The 20,340-nt window shown below is 54.8% G+C and overlaps 2 protein-coding genes across 2 annotated transcripts; one reads left to right on the top strand and one right to left on the bottom strand.

Moving 5' to 3' along the window:
* Positions 1-2,504: 2,504 nt before the first annotated feature.
* On the top strand, positions 2,505-6,226 carry LOC310923582 (class II histocompatibility antigen, B-L beta chain-like; the record flags this gene model as incomplete). Its single annotated transcript, XM_083885531.1, has 4 exons — positions 2,505-2,607; positions 2,930-3,199; positions 3,825-4,164; positions 6,214-6,226. The coding sequence occupies exons 1-4, from the start codon at positions 2,523-2,525 to the stop codon at positions 6,224-6,226; spliced, it is 708 nt and encodes a 235-aa protein (XP_083741657.1). The 5' UTR covers positions 2,505-2,522.
* Positions 5,457-16,458, bottom strand: LOC310923585 (uncharacterized protein). Its single transcript, XM_083885534.1, has 2 exons — positions 16,385-16,458; positions 5,457-7,383 (listed from the first exon to the last, which is right to left on the bottom strand). Exon 2 carries the CDS (start codon positions 7,354-7,356, stop codon positions 6,436-6,438), a length of 921 nt encoding a protein of 306 aa, XP_083741660.1. The 5' UTR covers positions 7,357-7,383; positions 16,385-16,458; the 3' UTR covers positions 5,457-6,435.
* Between the last annotated feature and the right edge of the window lie 3,882 nt (positions 16,459-20,340).

Here is a 20,340-nt window from a genome sequence, read left to right as displayed (position 1 = left end):
GCGGGGAACCTGATGGTTCGTTTTAAGGATCTCAGAGTGCAAAAGACACAGCAGGGGACAACTCAGTTTACTTACACAAAAATGCACCTTTATTTAGTGCCAACAAACGCAATAGTGGGGAGAGAAAATAAAGAATAGTGAGAAAGAGAGAGAAAGAGGGGAAGGGGATTATAGCTACCAACGTGGAGGGACGAGTCCTCGAGGCTCAGAGATGCCCATAGACGTGATCTTCTCTACTGGGGTGATCACAAAAGTGAGCGGGGGGTCGGCAGAGGTTTTATAGGCTGGTCAAGGTGGGGACCAAAGCGAGGGCACAGAGCTGTTGGGAAAGATGAATCAGGGAAACCTTATAAATATGATTGCTCAGCAGAAGATTCTGAAGATATGAAACCTGTAATCGAAATAGAAATGGAAGCTCACTTTGAGCTGTAGGATACCGAGCCTCAGTTACTACATCACCTGAAAACAACAGCCTGGGCAGCTGAAGGAGAATCCCTTTGGATTGAACAATCCCCTACTGCTGGCTGAGGGATCCAAAGGTCAATGTAGCAAAAGAGAAAAGTCTAAAGAGTAGTTTTAGAGTTTAAAATATAACACATGGTAATGTAGTAGTTCTCACAGGCTGTGTGTAGATTCTATAGGATTTTGTGTCTTGTATTGGTTGGTCACTGTAAATTAGAATATTCATCACAAAAGGAGATAGAATGGGTTGGAACCAGGACTTCGCTCTCTTTTCCCTGCTCTCTTCCCCCTGCACTCTGACCCTGCCCTGGCTCCCTCGCTCCCCTCTCCTCAGCCCACACCCTCTTGCTCTCTCTCCCCTCTCTCTTTGGGATTTCCCTCCAGCCCAGGCTGGTGGCTGAAGGCAAAGCCCTTTCTACCCACGACCCCTGCAATAAACCCACATAGAATTTGGGGATTTCTACTCAAAATCTCAGCAAAACTGAGGATGTCTACCCAAAATCCCAGGAAATTGGGGAATATCTACTCAAAATCCTGGGACGATTGAGGATTTCGTCTCAAAACCTGAAGAGACTGCAGATTTCTTGGTAAAATCCTGAGGAAATCAGGGATTTCTTGGCGGAATCCCGGGAAAATTGGAGATTTCTGCTCAAAATACCAGAAACTGGGGATTTCTACTTAAAAACCCAGGAAATTGGAGATTTTTACCGGACATCCTGGGAAAATCAGCGATCCTAGCTTAAAATTCTGGGAAATTGGGGATTTCTACTCAAAATCCCAGGAAACTGAGGATTTCTACTCAAAATCCTGGGGAAAATGAAGTTGGTAATACAGAGAGTCCCAAAATCCTGGGAAATTGGGATTTAGACACTCCCAGGCCACCAAAATCCCAGGATCAGGGGAGTTTGGGAGGAGCCAGAGCCCAAAATCGTGGGAAGAAAGAGGAAGTTTGAGGTCCCTGAGGTCCAAAAATTCTAGATAAAAAGGACGTAAGAATGCCCAGTTCCCCAAATTTTGGGTACAGGGGGGTTTGGGCAATGCCCAGACTCCAAAAATCCTGGAAAAATCGGGATTTAGGAACTTCCAGACTCCAAAAATCCTGGAAAATGGGAATTTGGGCACACCTGGAGCCCAAAAATCTCTTGGAAAAAAGAGCTTTGGAAATGGAGAGTTTCCCAAATTTTGGGTCCAGGGGGGGTGGGGACACGCCCCGCTTCCCAAAATCCCGGGAACAGGGTTTGGACAAGCCCCGGAAATCCTGGAATTGGAGCGTTTGGAAATTCCCAGAGCCCCAAAATTCTGGAAAAAGAGGAACTCGGCCCCACCCAACCCCCAAAATCTCGGAAAACGGGGAAAACCCCGGGATAAAAAAACAACTCAGGACAACGCCCTTCCCAAAAATACCCCTAAAATCCGCCCAAAAAAGGCAGGACGCCCTTAACCCCCTCCATCCCCACATTCCCAAAGCTCCAGGGAACCCCAAATCCCAACCCCGCGGCTCCAGGACCCCCCCAAACCCCACCTTGGACCCCCCAAATTCCGGGCAGGGTCAGGGCCAGCAGCAGCAGCAGCAGCCAGGGGAGGCTCCGCGCTCCATCCATGGCTCCTCGGGATCCCGGGAAATTGGGAAGGGCCGGTGCCGGTGCCAGAAAAGCGGCGGGAACTGGGGGGAGCGGGAGTGGGGGAGCAGCGCCCCAAAAAGCGCTCAGCCAATGGGAGCGCGGCGTCGCTGCGGGTCGGGACTTGCCGGCAAGAGCCCGAAAAAAACAGAGCCTGGAGAAATTCCAGCCAATCAGAGTGCGTAATGCTTGTGACTCATTAGTTGCTGGGTAGAGCTTCTGAAAAAGGGCCAAAAACTGAACCGGCCAATCTGAGCGCGCAATAAACACCTCCAGCCAATCGTGACTCACACAGAAACAAGCCCAGCCAATGAAACGGCGTCGAAAAACCACGCCCGACCAATCAGGGAGCGCGTGGCTGATGACCCCGCGCTGCTCCGCGTTATTACTCTCAGTTCAGCTCTGCTGCTTTGGGGCTGGCGGCCCCTCCCGGCGCTGGCCATGGGGCGAGGGGCGGCAGCCGGGGCCGTACTGGGGGCACTGGTGGTGCTGGGAGCGGCCCCGGCTGCGGGCGCGGAGCTCTCGGGTGAGCGGGGGGGGCGGGAGGCGGTGGGGCAGGGGGGCAGAAGGGGAACAAGGAGGAGGGTGGGACCCCAAAACTGAGGCGGATTGGGGAGATTGCGGGAAAAGGGTGAGAGCGGTGAAAAAGGGGGGAGTGGGACCCCAAAAGTGAATTTGGGTGCGGCTGGAGGTGGGAGGGGAGCGGATGTGTAAAGGGGAAATGGGGGGAAGGGTAAAAGAAGGAAGCGGCCGTGGGGCACAGGGGGTGCGGGGTGGGGATTCGGGGTGGCCCCGGAGCTCTGGGGGTGCTGGGGGGGCACCCCCTGACGTGTGTCCTGCACACCCAGGGATATTCCACTTTCTGGCTAAGTTCGAGTGTCACTTCATTAACGGCACGGAGAAGGTGAGGTTCGTGCTGAGGTACATCTACAACCGAGAGCTGTACGCGACGCTCGACAGTGACGTGGGGCACTACGTGGGGTACACGCCCTACGGGGAGAAACAGGCCCGGTACTGGAACAGCAAACCAGATATCATGGAGAGAAGGCGGACTGAGGTGGATTTGTTCTGCCGGCGCAACTACAAGGTTTTCACCCCGTTGCTCGTGGAGCGCCGAGGTGAGCGTGGGGCAGAGTGTGTCCCCTCGGGCCCTGCCTTGGGAATGACCCTGGAGCGCCTCAAAACCTCCCTGGGAATCACCGAAGACCCCTCAGCCCTCCTTGGGCCCATCCCCGGGGCCTCCTGTCCCTCCATGGACTCCTGTTCTCTCCCAGTCCATCCCAGTCTCTCCCGGCGTGTCCATCCCGGCCAAGCGTGGAGCTGACGCCTCACAGCCAATCAGAGCGCGCGTGTCTCTGATGACTCATCTGTTGCCAGGCAGACCCGCAGTGCCCAGTGCCCCGCGCTGGACTCGCCTCCCAGTGCCGCGCGCTTCATTCCCAGTTCATCCCAGTCCATTCCCAGTCCCTCCTAGTCCAACAGCAGTTCTTCCTAGTCCTTCCCAGTTTATTTCCTGTTAATTCCCAGTACACTGCCAGACGTTGACCCCCTCTCCCAGTGCCCCCCATCCCCTCCCATCTCTGTCATTGCCACCCCAGTGTCCCCCAGTCTCTCCCTGTCTATTCCCAATCCACTCCTTGTCCCTCCCAGTCCATTCCCAGCCCCTCCCAAGCCCACAGCGCCCCTCCCCTCTCTCTCCCAGCGGCCCCCAGCTGATCCCAGTGTGTCCTCGCTCTCTCCCAGTGCCCCCCAGCGTTTCCATCTCGCTGCTGCCCTCCAGCTCGCAGGGCGGCAGTGCCAGAGGCCTGCTGTGCTCCGTGATGGATTTCTACCCCGGCCACATCCAGGTGAGGTGGTTCGAGGGCCAGCAGGAGCTGTCGGGCCAGGTGGTGGCCACTGACGTGGTCCCCAACGGGGACTGGAGCCACCAGCTGCTGGTGCTGCTGGAAACGCCGCCCCGGCGCGGGCTCAGCTACACGTGCCAGGTGGAGCACGTCAGCCTGGAGCAGCCCCTGAGGCGCCACTGGGGTACGGGGGAGCCACTGGCCGGGCTGGCAGAGGCACTGGCGTGTGCTGGGAGCGAGTGGGAGGGAACTGGAGAGATCCTGGTTGAACCTGGGAGAGGGGCCGGGGGCTGTGGAAGGGCTGAGCAGGAGTCGGGAGGATGCTGGGGAGGGGGGTGTGGGGTCCCGGGGGTGCTGGTGGGCGGCGGGAGGGAGTTTGGGGGCGGCGGGTGGAAGTGGGAGGGATTGGAGTGAGGCCGGAGGGGCTGGGAGGAGCTGGGGGATGGGCAAGCGGGGCTGGGGCTGAGGTCGGTTGTGCTGGGAAGAGACTGGGAGGGGTGTGGGGGAGCGGTGGAGGGGCTGGGAAGGGACTGGGAGAGGGTTTGGGGGGGTCGTGGGGTGGTGCGGGGCGAGCGGTTTGGGGCTGTGGGCTGATGAGAGGGGCCAGAAGGGGCTTTGGTGGGCGGTGGGGAGGGCGGGCAGGGATTGGGAGGAGGTCGGAGGGGCCTGTGGGTGGTGTGGGGGAGAGCGGGAGGGAGGCTGGAGGGGCTCGGGGTGCGGGTGAGAGGTTTTGGGGGGTCCTGACCCCTCTGGACCCCCCAGAGATGCCGCCGGACGCCGCCCGCAGCAAGATGCTGACGGGGATCGGGGGCTTGGTGTTGGGCTCGGTGTTCCTGGCGCTGCGGCTGGGCCTCTGCCTGTGCAAGAAGGTGAGGGGGGGTCCCGGGGGTCGTGTCCCCCCTCCCCCAGAGCGTGTGTGCCCCCCCGGGGCCCCCAGCCCGGTGTCACCCCCTTTTCTCTGCCCACAGAGCTCCTGAGCCGCCGGCGGCCGCAGCCCCTCCCCATGGCCTCGGGCCCGGCCGGGACCCCCCGCTCCGTCCCCGAGATGATTTTGGGGGCCTCGTGTGTCCCCCCAGCCCCACTGTCACTCTGTCCCCGCCCGGCTGCTCCCAGTGTTCCCAATAAAGCTTTGAAGTTTGCCCTGGTCTCAGGGAGCAGCTGCCCCAGAACCTCCCCCAGGGTCTCCCAGCACAGCCAGAGCCGCTGGGCCTGGGGTCCCCAAAGCCCTCAGCAAGCCCCATGTCCTTCCCAGGAACCCTCAGCTCCCTCAAACCCAGCATCCCCCACAGCCCCTGCAAGTTCCCCCCATGGCACCGGCCATGGCCATGTCCCCACATGTCACTGGCCGTGTCCTACCCTGTCCTCACCCGTGGCTGTCTCCCCACAATGTTTCCATCCCTGTCATTGTCCCCCACGTCCTCATCTGTACCCGTGTTCCCCCTGTGTCCCCATGAATGACCATGTACCCCCCAAATATCCATGTGTCCCCATGTCACTCTCCATGTCTATGTCCCCTGTCATCCCAACCATGTCTTAGTTCGATGTCTTTATTTTTACCACAGTGCTGGATATTTTAAATGAAGAGAAATGAAAAGCAAATGAAGGCCAAAAGAAAAGGATTTCCCTGTCTGGGCCAGCTGAGGATCCACATGCTTAGATGGGAGGGAAATACCATTTTTGGAGGGGTTTCCACCACAATCTCCAAAATCTTGGTCTTTGCCCCAGATCATCACCATTTGGCTGTGGAAGACACTCTTGGGCAATAGGAAATCAAAATCATGGAATGCCTGAGGTTGGAAAACATCTCCAAGACTATCCAGTATTTATTGATGCCCCCATGTTGGAGTTGAGACGGCCATGAACTCAGAGTGCTCCAACAAAATTTCAGAGGCCTTCAAGTATCAGCACCTTGTTATCTAGAAGTTCTTCATACCTTTTCTATGTAGCAATCCTCCAGGCAGCTCCACACAGCTCAGGCTCTTTTTCTCCTTCTTCTCTCTTTCTTTGGCAGTTCCAGCTCACTGCTTCCTGTCCCTAGAAAAGCCACTGAACCCTGTCTGTCCCTCATGCAGTGGCTCACCTTATCTGTCCCTTGCCCAGCCTCCTGTCCCTTCCTCCTCACAGCACGGCCAGCAGATGCCAACTGACTCTCTACCAACTAACTCACTTTTGTATCACACCCACAGCTGTGAGGGCAAGGCTGTTCTCACTCTTCAGTAATTAACACAGCTGCAATATATAGGGGCAGGATTGCCCTTAGCACTACATCTGTCTCCCCATACCCCCAGAAGACAGAATTGAACACAAAAGACTTTCTGGGGTTGAAAGACAACAAGTCTGCTCCCCCCAAGGAATTCCCAATGTCCGTCTGTGTCCCAATGGATGTTCCTGCCCCCGTGTTCATCCAGGTGCCCACAGGGAGACAGGAACCAGTGGATCCCCCCCCAGCCAGGTGTCTTCCCAACACGGATCACCAGGACCACGGATCACCAGGGCTCTGCCCAACGGGGTCACTGGGGATCATCCAACGCCGATCCTCCCATGGGGGATGGAGCTGGAGCAGCGCACGAAGCTCTTCCCGCACTCGGGGCACTCGTGGGGCTTCCCTTATGGTGCCTCTGTTGGTGTTTGGTCAAGTTAGAGCTCCTGGAGAAGCCCTTCCCACACTCAGGACACTCGTAGGGCCTCTCCCCGGTGTGGATGTGCCAGTGCCTGATGAGGTTGGAGTTTTGCTTGAAGCCCTTCCCACAGTCGGGGCAGCGGAAGGGCCTCTCCTCTGTGTGAATCCGCTGGTGGATGAGGAGACTGGAGCTGACCCGAAACCTCTTCCCACACTCAGGACACTCGTAGGGCCTCTCCCCGGTGTGAATCCGCTGATGTTTGAGGAGATCAGAGCTGGTCTGAAACCTCTTCCCACACTCAGGACACTCGTAGGGCCTCTCCCCGGTGTGGACACGCTGGTGATTTCTCAGGTCGGAGCTCCATCCAAAGCTCTTCCCACATTCCCCACACTCATAGGGCCGTTCACCAGTATGGACTACCTGGTGGCGCATAAGGATGGTGCAGTCTCTGAACCTCTTCCCACATTTCCCACACTCATAGGGCCGTTCCCCAGTGTGGATCTTCTGGTGCCGGATCAGGTCAGAGCTGTAGCTGAAACCCTTCCCACATTCCCCACACTCAAAGGGCCGTTCCCCAGTGTGGATCACCTGGTGCCGGATCAGGAAGGAGCTCCGGGTGAAACCCTTCCCACATTCCAGGCACTTGTGGGGCTTCTCCCCTCCATGAGGCTTCTCCACCAGCTCTGAGCTCCGCCTGGATCTCCGGCCGCCCTCCTGGCACAGGGCGGCTCTTTCCTCCTCGCAGCTCCCTGGGCTGGGTTTGCAGCCCCTCCTCCTGCGGGATCTCTGGGGCTTTTCCTCCTTCTCCATGTGGGCACTCCTTGGCAATGAAAAATCCTGGTTTGGGGAAAAAACAAATGGAAAGCACTTTAGGCTGGGGGTTCCTCCTTCCCCAAGTTATTCTCAAGAAGTCAATGGGCACCTTGTGTCTGTGAAAACCTCCAAAACACCAGGATTCAGCCCAAAAGTCCCCCAAACACCAAGACACAGATAATAAACTCCCCAAACACCAAGACTCAGCCAAAACTGCTTCTAAAATATAAACATTCAGCCCCTTGCAAAAAACCAAAGCATCAACATTTAGCCCAATAATGCTGAGAAACATCAAGATTCACCCCCACGAAAATCGTGGATCCTCCTCCTGGTCACCTGCTGCATGTGGGGGGGCAACACTCCTGGGGCTGGGGGGAGGCTGCAGATACAGGGAGGGGTGGAACCTTCTGCTGCCTCCTCCTCCTGCTCCTCCTCCTCCTGTGTCCCTACTCCTTCTAACACTCCATTTCCTCCTACTATTCCTCTTTCTCCTGCACAATCCCACCTTCTCCTCCCATGAGCATCCTTTGAACATTTTGTTTTTCAACCCTGCTTCTCCTTCCCTTCCCCTCCTGCCCCAGGCCCAGCACCCACTGCCGGCTCCCTCTTCCCCCCAAACCCACAGCATCCCACCGGAGGGGCACGGATGGAGCTGGGGCAGCTCGGGCTGGGGCAGCGCTGGGCTCTCGGCCGCTCCCGCCCGCACTCGCTCCCCACTGCAGCCGCTCCCGCCACGACAGCACGGGGGGACTGAAGAGAGAAACAACAAGGATGACACCTCACCACCTGAGCCTGGGGCTGGACAACTGGGCTCCAACATGCAAATGGACCAAAACAGCAAAGTTTAGGACCTCGTGACCAGTCGTCCATGAGGAGACCATTTCAAGTCCACCTTGAGTGTAGCCCTGGTCAGGCTCCTGCCCTGCCCAAGGTCTGCCCTAAAGAGCTTTCAATAAATATCTGCTTTATTCTCTAGCTCTGTCCAGTCTCTGTTTCAGGCCAGCCTTCCCAAGGCATCATTCTCCCAGAGGTAATTAAGGACATGGACACCCAGAGGTGCAAGAAGGGAAGTCCAGAAGGGATTTAGACAGCAGGGGATGGATGGTGTTGGTGTGCTGGGAAGGGTGAGGGGGAAGGGGAGGGTGCAGGATTACAGTTAAGGCAAGAGGCAGCAGGAGGAATCTCTGTGGTGAGAAAGAGGATGATGGAAAAGAGCAGGAAGAGAAAAATACTGAGCAATGGGACGTTTTCAAGCAGGGTGTAATGCTCAAACTCTGGGAGCTGATGCAGACGGTTTGTAGCCCCGGTTGGCAGGAGAGGCAAACAAGGAGGTCAGGATCCCAGGGGGTTTCTCTGTGCTGGGGAGCGGCAGGAGCGGGCGCAGAGGGGCGGCACCGGGAGCACGGGCTGGGGGCCTGTGGGGAGCTGCGGGGCCGGGCCGGGGCTGTGGGGCAGCCGGGGCTCAGCGCCGGGCGCTGCCTGACCCCACCACCCCCCGGGCAGGGCCGGCACTGGCCCCCGGCCCCCAGGAGGCTGCGGGACGCCCCGGCCGCTGCCCGGCCCCGTGGAGCTGCCGGCCCTGCCCGCCGGGGGAGCCGCCTTTGGACACTGCGGCACCACAGGCACCGGCTCTGGGATACGGGCTCTGCAGGGCACGGCCAGCACAAGCACCAGCGCCAAGGAAGGAAGGAAGGAAGGAAGGAAGGAAGGAAGGAAGGAAGGAAGGAAGGAAGGAAGGAAGGAAGGAAGGAAGGAAGGAAGGAAGGAAGGAAGGAAGGAAGGAAGGAAGGAAGGAAGGAAGGAAGGAAGGAAGGAAGGAAGGAAGGAAGGAAGGAAGGAAGGAAGGAAGGAAGGAAGGAAGGAAGGAAGGAAGGAAGGAAGGAAGGAAGGAAGGAAGGAAGGAAGGAAGGAAGGAAGGAAGGAAGGAAGGAAGGAAGGAAGGAAGGAAGGAAGGAAGGAAGGAAGGAAGGAAGGAAGGAAGGAAGGAAGGAAGGAAGGAAGGAAGGAAGGAAGGAAGGAAGGAAGGAAGGAAGGAAGGAAGGAAGGAAGGAAGGAAGGAAGGAAGGAAGGAAGGAAGGAAGGAAGGAAGGAAGGAAGGAAGGAAGGAAGGAAGGAAGGAAGGAAGGAAGGAAGGAAGGAAGGAAGGAAGGAAGGAAGGAAGGAAGGAAGGAAGGAAGGAAGGAAGGAAGGAAGGAAGGAAGGAAGGAAGGAAGGAGCAGCTGGGAAATGTGCATTATCCCGGGAAGGATCCAGATCATCTTTGAAGGATCTTGTTTGGGCCCTGCAGAAAGGAATGATTGTGCAGAAAGCTCAGCAGCTGTCAGAGGATGAGCACCCACAGGCACTCAGGGGGGCTGCACGAGGGGCACAAGAAGCCCCTGCAGCACTTGGGCACAAAGGCACAGCAGGTGAAGGCAAGAAGGGAGCAGGAAAAGGCCAAGCTGAAGGCAAAGGCCATGGCAGAGTTTCCACAGCCCCTGAGGGATGAAGCCCAGGGCCCAAGGGGGCCCCAGCACCGAGGGGACGGGCTCGGCCACAAGCACCTGGCACAGGCATTGCCCTCCTCGGCAGGGGAGAGCCCACCCAAACAGCCCCTGCCAAGGAAGCAGGGATCCATCTGCAGCCCACAGGGACACTGCAAGCACACACAGCAGCACCCTCAGCAGGAGCAAGTCCAGCCCTGCACGGACATGGATTCCTAGGGCTGCCACAGCTCCCATTACACCAGGGACCCACCACACTGGAGCCCTTGACAACATTCAGCCTGGGGCTGCATCCACACGAGGCCTTTCCTCATACACACAGGGGCCTCTCCACCCACTCTCAATCTTACACCTAAGGGGGGAAAAGGCCAAAAATGTCTTTGATTATCCAGGGGACAAGTGGGAAAGATGAGGGGGGGTGTTTTATTCAACCACTATTAGCAGATGTGGGGAATGGGTTTGAAATGCAGGAAGTTTTATTTGCTCCTCATTGTCATTGTAATTTACTGGGAAGGCCTTTGATGGCTAAATTGGGAATGCAAATTAATATTGTAAAAGGTGATACAGAGGCCAGTTCTCTTGTACCTCTGTGTCAAAAGTCTGGCAAGGCCTGTGCTGAAGTGAACCCACAAGTGTGGGCAGCCCCAGGGAAAGGGGGAAAATTAGATTCCCAGCCTCTCCAAATTACTCTGAAGCAACCAGCACTGTTGGGAAAGATGGGACAGGAAGGACTTATGGATATGATTGTCTGGCAAGAAATACTGCAGATGAAAAACCTGTGAGTGCAATAGAAATGAAAGCCAGCTTTGACATGTAGGCATGGGAGGCAGGAAAACGGTGATTAGCTGGAGATGGGTTGAAGGGCAGAAACAAAAGGACTCAGGAATGCAGCCTTTCCACTTTGCAAGGGATCAGGGAAAAAGCAGATAAGAAAAGTAGTCTTTAGAGTTTAGAATATAAAATGACATGGTAATATAGTAGTTCTCATAGGCTGCATGCAAAGTTTGTAGGTTTTGGATCTTGCACCGGTTGGCCACTGTGAATTAGAATATTCAACACAAAAAGAGAGAGAATGGATTGTAACAAGGTGCCCTCTCTCTTGCTCTTGCTCTCTTGCTCTTTCCCCCCACGCTCTTGCCCCCTCTCTCTTATCCCTGCTGTCTTATCCCTTCCCCCACTCTTACCTCACTTCTACCCCTGAGCTCTCTTCTACCCTCTCTCTCCCCTCTCTCTCTCGGGGCTTCCCTCCAGCCCAGGCTGGTGGCTGAAGGCAAAGCCCTCTTTACCCACCACCCTTGTAAGAAAGCCACGTGTTTCTAGAATATCTCAGCTCTGCAGAGTTCCTTGTCCCTGCCGTCCACGGATGTCACTACACAGCACGAGTGGTGTCTAAAAGCAAAACCCTATTGCAAGGGAGGGAAGGAAGGGCTTTGTAATCTCAGAAATGTTATCCAAAACTAAAAAGCAGCTGTGATGATTCTGAGGATTAATAGGGAACTGCAGGACCTGGATTGAGGATTCTCTGTTCTAGCTAGAGCACTGGATGACTTTTTAACCCCACACAGCCTCAATGTTATGGTTTGGACATGAGAAAGAGAACAAAACTTGAAAAAATGAAAAAAACCAAAATTATTGATGCCCCAGCAATGGCTCCTCCAGACTCAGAAAATGAACTGGAATTGTATGTGAGTGTTAAACAGGGCCAGGCCAAAGGAATTGTTGTGCTAAAATGTTTAACCCAGTGGCCAGAGTGGCCCCACTGTCTGCAGAATTGTGCAGCCACAGCTTGAATGGGACCTAAGGCCTGAAAACTGACAGCACAAGGATCTCCTGTTGTCCAAGTCTGGCATCAAGTTCAGGCTTTGAGAACCAAAAGAGCAGGGCTGGGTTATTCCAGCAGGAAACTTGTTCAGTGGCACAGGAGGATTTAGAAGTGAGGACAGGGGAAGGGTTTAACCCAGCCTCCTGTTGGAACAGCCTGCACAGGGGCTGGGGAGAAACCCATGACTGCACTGAGGTGACAGAGCTCCAGAGCCAGGCTGGGAGAGATTGATGAGACATTCCCTGGCCTCAGGGAGAAAAGGTGTTTCTGGATGGGGCTCCAAGGGCAGCAGAAGGGAAAAGAGTTACAAGACACGCTGTTATTTAGGAAAGGGAATCAGACAAAGCACAGGTTACCCCCCACATGGTCAGCTCAACCGGCAGAGCTGTGTGTGCCTGTGAGAGCCTGGGACTGAAATGCCCTGAGCAGGAAGGCTGAAATATCTCCTGCTGACACCATGTCACCAACAAGGGGGGCCAAAAGCAATTCTGACTTCTGCAGTAATCACTGGATCACTTAGAAAGGTATTTCTGAAACAAATAATTCCAAGAGAAAGGATTGTGGAAGCAATAAACTACAATAAGGGAACTCATTTTACAGGAAAGATCCTTCAGGGGGTTCTGGCAGCTTTAGGAACACAATGGGACCTCCACAACCCCTGGCACCCCCAGAGCTCAGGTCAGGTAGAGAGAATGAATGGGGAAATAAAGAAACACCTTTGGAAGCTGCTGACAGAAACCAAGAGGCCACAGGTGGGGCTTTTGCCATTGGCTCTGGCAAGAATAAGAGCCAGATCCAGGGCAGATATTCAATTATCTCCCTTGGAATTGATCTTTGGAATTCCTTCCCCTGGCAATTCTCCACCTAGTGCAGGCTGGAGATAAGGGATGTGTATTTAAAGCAGCCTGTGGCCAGAATCCTGTCTCCTGTGAAATCTCTCCCACTGGAAGCTGGGCTGGCACAGACCCTGCCTTGGGACTTTGCTGTTCACACCATCCAACCAGGACATGGGGCCCTGCCTGAGGAGTGGGAAGAAGCACCACTGGGGGCCAAGTGGCCCATCCCAAGTGTCCCTGAGCACAGAAACAGCCCCAGCACAGCTCAGCACGGGGGGACCCCTCACCCTGGGCTCAAGGGCTCGCAAGGCCCAAAGGAGATTTGGACTTCCCGGCTGCAGGAGGAGGATGGGAGGCTGCTGATATGAGAAATGTACATGCACATGAAAATTCAGAATTTTGGCAACATAAAATGTGCTTCAACAGGTGAATGGGAGAACAGAAATAGTTACAGCTTATTTAGCAGTTTTGTACAAGTAGAGAAACAACTTGTGCCAGAACACACAGGAGTGTAACTTGTAAGGAAGGACCAATTAACAAAATACACAGGAATTTAGTTTCTAGGTTAAAGCCATGGAGATAAGATGTATATTGTTAAAACTCAGTAAAGAGGGACTTAGGTATTGTGAAGACCCAATAAAACAGAACAAGTTGATTAAGAAACCAGCAAGAACCAGGCTCCTGATTTTGGCCAGGACAAACTGTCCCGGGAATTAGCATTACCTGACAGGGCAATACATCCTCCAAACCGGGGGGTATCTCCTGCAAACCCTGTGCACCTGCTCAAGACAAGTCCAGGTTTAAATACACGTTGATCCCACAAATCCACACCTCACCTGCCCATTCCCTGCCTTCTCTCATTCGTGCTCTAATTAGAGCCCACCCGTCCTGGTGGTTGTGAGCTGGGGCCTTGGGAGGAAGGCTGAGTCTTCCTCAGGCTGATCTTTGCTTCAGGGCAGGTGCAGTGGAGGTTTGGCTGTTTGTCAGGTCACTTTGCTCTTGCCAAAGATTAGGAGCTAGATTTTGCTGGATTCAAGCCACAAACTCTGTTTTATCGATTTTTGACAAATACCTACTTGTGAGTTTCAATATTATACATCTTACCTGTAAGACTTCTACCTTTAACTACCTAACAAGCAAGTTTAATAGCTAATCTTCTCAGTACAAGCTGCTTCTCTACTTCCACAAAATTACCAAATGATAATTCGAAAATTCTGTATTTTTATATTCATAAACATTCTCCATACCAGTTAAAACAAAACAAAACAAAACAAAGCAGATTGTGGGGGGGCACATGTGAGTCATTCAGTGGCTGCTCTGGAAGAGAAGCTCCATTCCAGGCAGCCAGGAGAGGAGCTTTAGAAATGCAAATTAACACTGCTGGGGAAAAGTGGGGACAGTGCACCAGGCTCTTCTTGCCTGCGGGAGGAATTGGGCTGATTCCCTCTGCCCCTCAGCCCAAGCTCTGCCTGCTTGCACAGATGGAATTGGCACAGCCAAAGGCAGAGCCCACAGGGAGGAGATCTGACTCTGCAACACAAATTGCTTCAGCTGCAAAGGGAAACAGCCAGTGGAGAATGGTGTGAAAACTTCACTACAACAAGTGGGGGGAATCATCCCTCTCCCCACTCCAACATGTGCTGGCACTGTCTGTGTCACACAGGGAGCATCAGACCACTGGGCTGTTTGTGCTACCACAGGCTCAGAGAAATCACTTGGGAATCCAAGTCTGGGATGATTTAATTAGAGAAAAGAGATCAATTGATGCAGCCCTGGCTGGAGGGAGCGCCCAAAAATGGGAAAAAGATGAACGGCCACCACAACAAATCCTACAACACCCTGGACCAGCCCCTGGGAACCCAAACCAATTCACATCAGGAGCCAGAGAACACATTGATCATTCCAATGGCACAATTAGATTACAAGATGTCCACAAAATAATAACCAACCAGACAGATCCAGCTCCTCAGTCTGGCCCACCAATCCACTCAAACCAAGAACACAACATTTCACCACGGGCTGGGATCAGATTATCTGTGAGCAGAAGGAGGAGGACAGGGTGGGAAATTAAATGACTCAAGATGCTGTTGGCAAAGAGATGACAACAGAAAAGTGGGGAAACAGAAAACAAAGGAAATAAGAAAGCAGCTCATGCTCCGGTCCAAACGTGGAAAGGATGGGAATGGGACACGGTTTGGTGGTTCCCTGGCACAGCAGGGGTTAAACGAATGCTCTTTCTTCTCTGTTGTGCTACAGCAACTCTCATCTTTGGGCCCTGCACCACACCTTGCTGAGGGCAGCTCATTCACAGCTGAGCAAGGGGATGCAGGTGGCAGCCAGGCCTCCTGAGCCACACACGGCTACAAAAGGACAGGAACTGTTAAAAATGACCCGATAATATTGGCTTTCACATTTGTGCATTAGTCTTTATATGTGGTTATTGATTTCAAGTGCAGTGGAATTTATAATCCCTTTTAGCTGCTTGTTAATAAAACTTATTTCTCATTTTAGTATGCACAGTAAAGCCCATGGAAATAGTAGTGTGATGAGTGTTATGTTGATATATTCACCTTACAGGTTATAGAAATAATTATGTGATGAATGTATTGTACCACAGGCCTTAGCAAAATATAAAATGTTAAAATACTTCTTGTAACCGAGAGAACTGTGTAAAGCAATTAGGTTGTTTCCCACATCTGCTGACTGACCTCTCCAAGTGATAAGGGTGACACCAACCAGAGCACGGGAGAAGAATTAGAGAAGAATTTGTTACCTGTTCAGTATCTGGGAAGTGTGAAACAACAGGATGAAGCCACAAGAAGAAATAAAATATATTGACCTGATCCACAGGATGTTATTTAGATAAGCCAGAACAGAAACCCCAAATAAAGCAAAGTTTCTATAACAATGAAAGCTACCAAGAATATTTGAATAATGCATGAAACTCATGAACATGTATGTGCCTTAGTAAAGTAACAGTACAGAGATAACACTGTCTTAACGCACCCACGGGTCCCTTGGCTGATCGCCAGGAACACCCAGCGCTGGACATGGAACTGGTTTTTCCCTTATTGAACTTTTGAAAAATATTCTAAGACTGAATATTCGTTTTCCTCAGAATTGAGGTCACTGACAATAATCCCAAAACCAGAGAGGACCCAGCAAGAAAAAACAGAGTCAACGAGTGAATCTGCTTGGAGACAGGGCCGGGGACTGGGAGATAAGGGAGCAACGGGAGAATCCATCAGTTTCAGAAAATGTTCCTCATTGACACGGACTGTGCTCAGCCAAGGCCCTGCGAAATTCCTGAACACGGAGAAGAAGAACAAAGAGTGAGCAGAGCCGTGAATATCGGATGTTCTACAAAAGGGGGGCGCATATTAACGAGGACATGCAGGAGGCGGATCGGGAAGTCGGAACTTTCCAAGGACCTTCGCCACGGGGCAAAGGGACAGGGAGATGCAGGAGGGAAAATCAGGAGAAAAAGGAGGCCGCGTCCTACAACAATTGGAGAGAGCCCCCGGCAAAGGCCGCACGGCCTCTCCCTTTGTTCAGGAATAAAGTCACTTTTACAGGACTCCTCGGGCTCCTGTGGGGACACAAACCTCTGGCCACCTCTGGGAATTTTCCCGCACAGCCCCCCCCGGGGACAGGGCGGCCACCTCCGTCCTCCCCACAGGAACCGGGACGAGCCGGCGCTGCTCCGGCAGCGGCTCCTGCCGAGGCAGCGGCGGGAAGGAGAGCGCGGGCAGCCGCTCCCGCAGCGCCCTCAGGCCACGGGCAACACGGCGCCGACACGGCACAAGGAACCCGCCGGAGCCCCCTGCCGCCCCCTCCGCCCGCAGCCAGCCCCGAGCCCCGGCAGAACCGAGCGCGGCTCCCACCTGCGCTGGGGCCGCCTCCGAGCTCCGCCAGTGCCGCCTCACCGGGCTCCGGCCGCTGCCGCCGCTCCCGGGCCCGCACACGCGCCCCCACAATGGCGCCTCTGCCCAGCCACGGGCGCCCGGGGGGCGGCCCCGGCAACGGCCTTGGCCCCGCTCCGCCCAATCAGCGCGCGAGATCCCGCACTGACGGCAGAAGCAGCCAATGGCGGCGGGCGCGGGGCGGGCTGTGCACACGGCACCGAACCGCCTCCCTTTCCCTGCACTCGGCACCGCTCGGAAACCTCGGCTGAGGAGCGGCCCCGGCTCTGGGCCCGGCCCGGGCAGGAGGCCAAGGAACCGCTGCTGCCCCGAACCGCCGGGAGCTCGGGGGGAGCGGGGCCTGAGGGCGCGGGGAGCTGCGGCTGAGGCCGGGCCGGGAACGGGAGCTCTTACTGGGCTCCTGCTGCTGGGTATCGTTAATGCTGTGGCTGGTGTTTGTTTGCCTGGTTATACACACCAGTAAAGAACTGTTATTCCTATCCCCACACCTTTGCCTGAGAGCCCCTTAGTTTTCAAATATTTTATAATAATTCGGAGGGAGGGGATTTGAATTCTCCATTCCAAGGGAGGCTCCGGCTTTCCCTGGCACACACCTGTCTCTTTCAAACTTGGACAACACCATTCTCTGAGTTAGTTATAATGTAAAAATTAGTTATAATATAAAAGTTAGTTCTAATAGTTATAATATAAAACTATTTCAGCATTGCGCAGTCTCTATTTTAATATTTTGCTAAGGCCAAGGATATAAAATCGATTTATTGCAGTGCCATTTCTGTAGACTACATGTGCACACATAAACTGATAGATTATGTTATACCAAAAAGCAGCTGAAAGGAATTATAAATTGTACCATATCAAAATCATTTTGATCAGCAACAACGTGCAAAAGCTGACACATGAATGCAAAAGCCAATATTGTATTGTCATTTCTATGGTTATTTATAACCCAGGTCTGCTGCGTCTCCTGCAGGGACTGAGGGGGCTCATTCACCCCCTGCCCCGCATCCCTGAGCGCTCCTGAGCATCCTCCGTGCCCTGAGTGTCCCCGGTGATGTCACCCCAGGAATTCCCATCAGGATTTGGGACTGTGTCAATGAAAATTTCCTGAAAATTCCCCAAATTTGTCTCAAATCCCATGTGGTGAGGGGAGGGGACAAGGGACACCAGCGATATTTTCAGTGATGTCACCACCCTGATGATGTCACATTGGTGACATCACTGTCCCCCCAGCAGCCTCGGGATGTCCTCAATGGCTCTTTAGCACCGCTCGGCCACTGTGCGGCCACCAGGGCCACCAGGGCCACCAGAGCCACCACAGGGACTCGAGAGGAGCCTCTGGATGTCCCTGATTGTCCCCAGCAGGTGACGCCTGGCCAGGCAGGCACTGGCCTCACACAGCCACTCAAACTCGGCCGCATCGGCCACCAAGTGCTCGAGGTCATCCCAGAACAGCTGCTCTGTCCCCTCCCAGGTGTCCTCGATGTACCTGAGCCATTGGTGCAGGTCCCAGGGGAACCAGGGCCAGGCTTCCTCACACGTGTGTATCAAGTGCCCCAGCAGCTCCCGGGTCTCGTGCACCCGCTGTCCCCTCCTGGTGGCCGCCCCCACCTGCCCTGTGGCCACGGGGACATCGTGTGTGGCCACTGCCGAGGGCAGGGCCACTGATGGCTGCAGGGCCACGGCCACCAGGTTGTCCCCAGCTGTCCCCAGGCCAGGGGGGGTCTCATCCCACAGGTCCCCAGCCAGGCCAGTGGTGGTGGCCTCGGCAGGGTCCTCGTTGGTGGCCTCAGTTGTGTCCTCGCTGTCCAAGGAGTTGAAGATCTCCTTGGCCTCCCTGTACACCTGGTCCCAGCTCTCCTCGAGCGCATCCACCGACTCCCTCCAGGCTCTGGCCGTGGCTCTCACATCGGCCTGGGGAGCCCCCGGGGTGGCCTTGAGGGCGGCCATGGCCTGGCGCAGGGAGGTGACACCAAGCTGGCGCAGAGTGTTCCGGAGGGTCCAGGTGAATTTCCACAGGGCTGTGTGCAGGGACTCTGGTACAGGAGCGGCTGCATGTCCCTGCGTGGTGCAGTCACAGTGGCCACCAGCTCGCCCAGGGTGGCCACCACGGCCACCTGCGCCTCCAGACCCTGGGAAACATACAGGGGAGGTGACAGGGACCTCGTGGCACTTGTGGCCTCCTGGGGTGGCCCCTGTGCCTCTTCCAGGGTCTCCCTTGTCCCCTCCCTGGAGGGCTCAGCTGTCCTCTCTGTCCCTTTGTCACCCCTCGCCCCCTCTGCCACCCCCCGCTATTGCCCCCCGCCCGCCACCCTCGGTCCCCTCCACCCCTCTGTCACCTCCTCCCTTCCCCCCACTCCCTCCTGTCCCCTTTGGGACCCCCCTGTCTCCTACCTGCACCCAATATCGAAATCGTCGCACCTCCCAGGGCTCCATGGCCGCAGGGGACACTCTGGGGACACTCTGGGGACACTCCGGGGACACTCCGGGGGCGAACAGGACCCGGTGACAGTCGCGGACATGCGGGGATGTGGCGCGGCCGGGAGCAAACAGGAAGAGGTGACGTCACCGACATGGCCCCGCCCCCCGCCCGCGGGGCCACGGCGAGGGTCCCCAATGTCACCCTGAGTGTCCCCAATGTCACCCTGAGCGTCCCCAACGGGACCCCGATGTCCCCCCATGTCCCCATCAAGTCCCAAGTGCCCCCCCCATGTCCTGTTGGGGACACTGCGGGGACATCCCGCGACTCCATTCGTTGCCCCCCAGGCCACGCCCCCTTTTCCCGCGCTCCGGTTCCCGCGCCATTCCCAGTCCCCGCCCCCCGCCCCGCTCTGGAGCGCCCCCTGCCGGTGTCACTGTGATAAACGACGTTCACTTTTTGGTAAATTTTAAGACATATGTTTAATAAAATAATTAAGACAATTAGGAGATAAAAAAAGCCAAATGCATTCAGCCAAGTCCACACTTTGCTATCTTAGAGACATTTTTTAAATACCCTTCTTATCACAACAGTTTATGAATATTCATAAAATTCCATAAACTGTTTTGCATATTCCAGGAACTGTTTTGCATGGCCCCTCCTTGGGTCCGCCTTTTTAGAGCATGCGTGTTTCGTGGCTGTGTCCTTTTTATCGCGTCCAGCTTGGGCCTTGGTCCGTGCTTTCTGCAGGTGGGAGATGCTGATAGTTGGTGTATCAATAGCAGGGTCCTCTTTACATGTTCACTGGATGTTATCCCAACCAAACAGACAGTTTAAGCATAATATATCAACTACTCCCACTATGCCTAATCTTCTTTTACCAATAGCAGAAATAAACTTATATCCTATATCCTTACTATGTTATTAATCATAAGCACACATCTTCCGAAAAGCCAATTTTATAATACACGTTTATAGCAAACATAAAGCCCCGAAATTCAGCTAAAACCCCCCGAAACGCAGCTTAAAAATCCCCAAATTCAGCCTGGAGACCCCTCAGGGGCTCGCCCGAATCAAGCAGCGCAGCCACCCCCTTCCCGCGGCAAATCTCGCGAGATCACACATGAAACCCCCGCCGCCATTTTGGTCTCGGGCACCTCCGCCCGCTCCACGGAGATCTTCTCGGGCTGGCGGGGCACGGAGGCTTCAAATCCAGCCCGGAAACCCCAAATTCCATATAAAGCTCAGAAATTCACCCTAAAAATCCCGAAATTGAGCTTAAAGCCCCAAATCCAGCCTGGAGACCCCTCAGGGGCTCGCCCGAAACATCCGGCACAATCAGTGGCAATGCTCGCGAGATCACACATGAATCCCCGCCGCCATTTTCTTCTCGGGCACTTCCGCCCTTTTCCCGGGGCCCTCCCTCACACTGGCGGGGCAAACAGGTTTCAAATTCAGTCTGGAGTGCCCAGATCTTCCCAAGAGCTTCCAAACCCACTTC

This window comes from Zosterops lateralis (assembly GCF_965231275.1).
Source record: "Zosterops lateralis genome assembly, contig: HAP1_HAP1_SCAFFOLD_116, whole genome shotgun sequence".
NCBI lineage: Eukaryota > Metazoa > Chordata > Aves > Passeriformes > Zosteropidae > Zosterops > Zosterops lateralis.
This window is presented reverse-complemented; position numbering and strand designations above follow the sequence as displayed.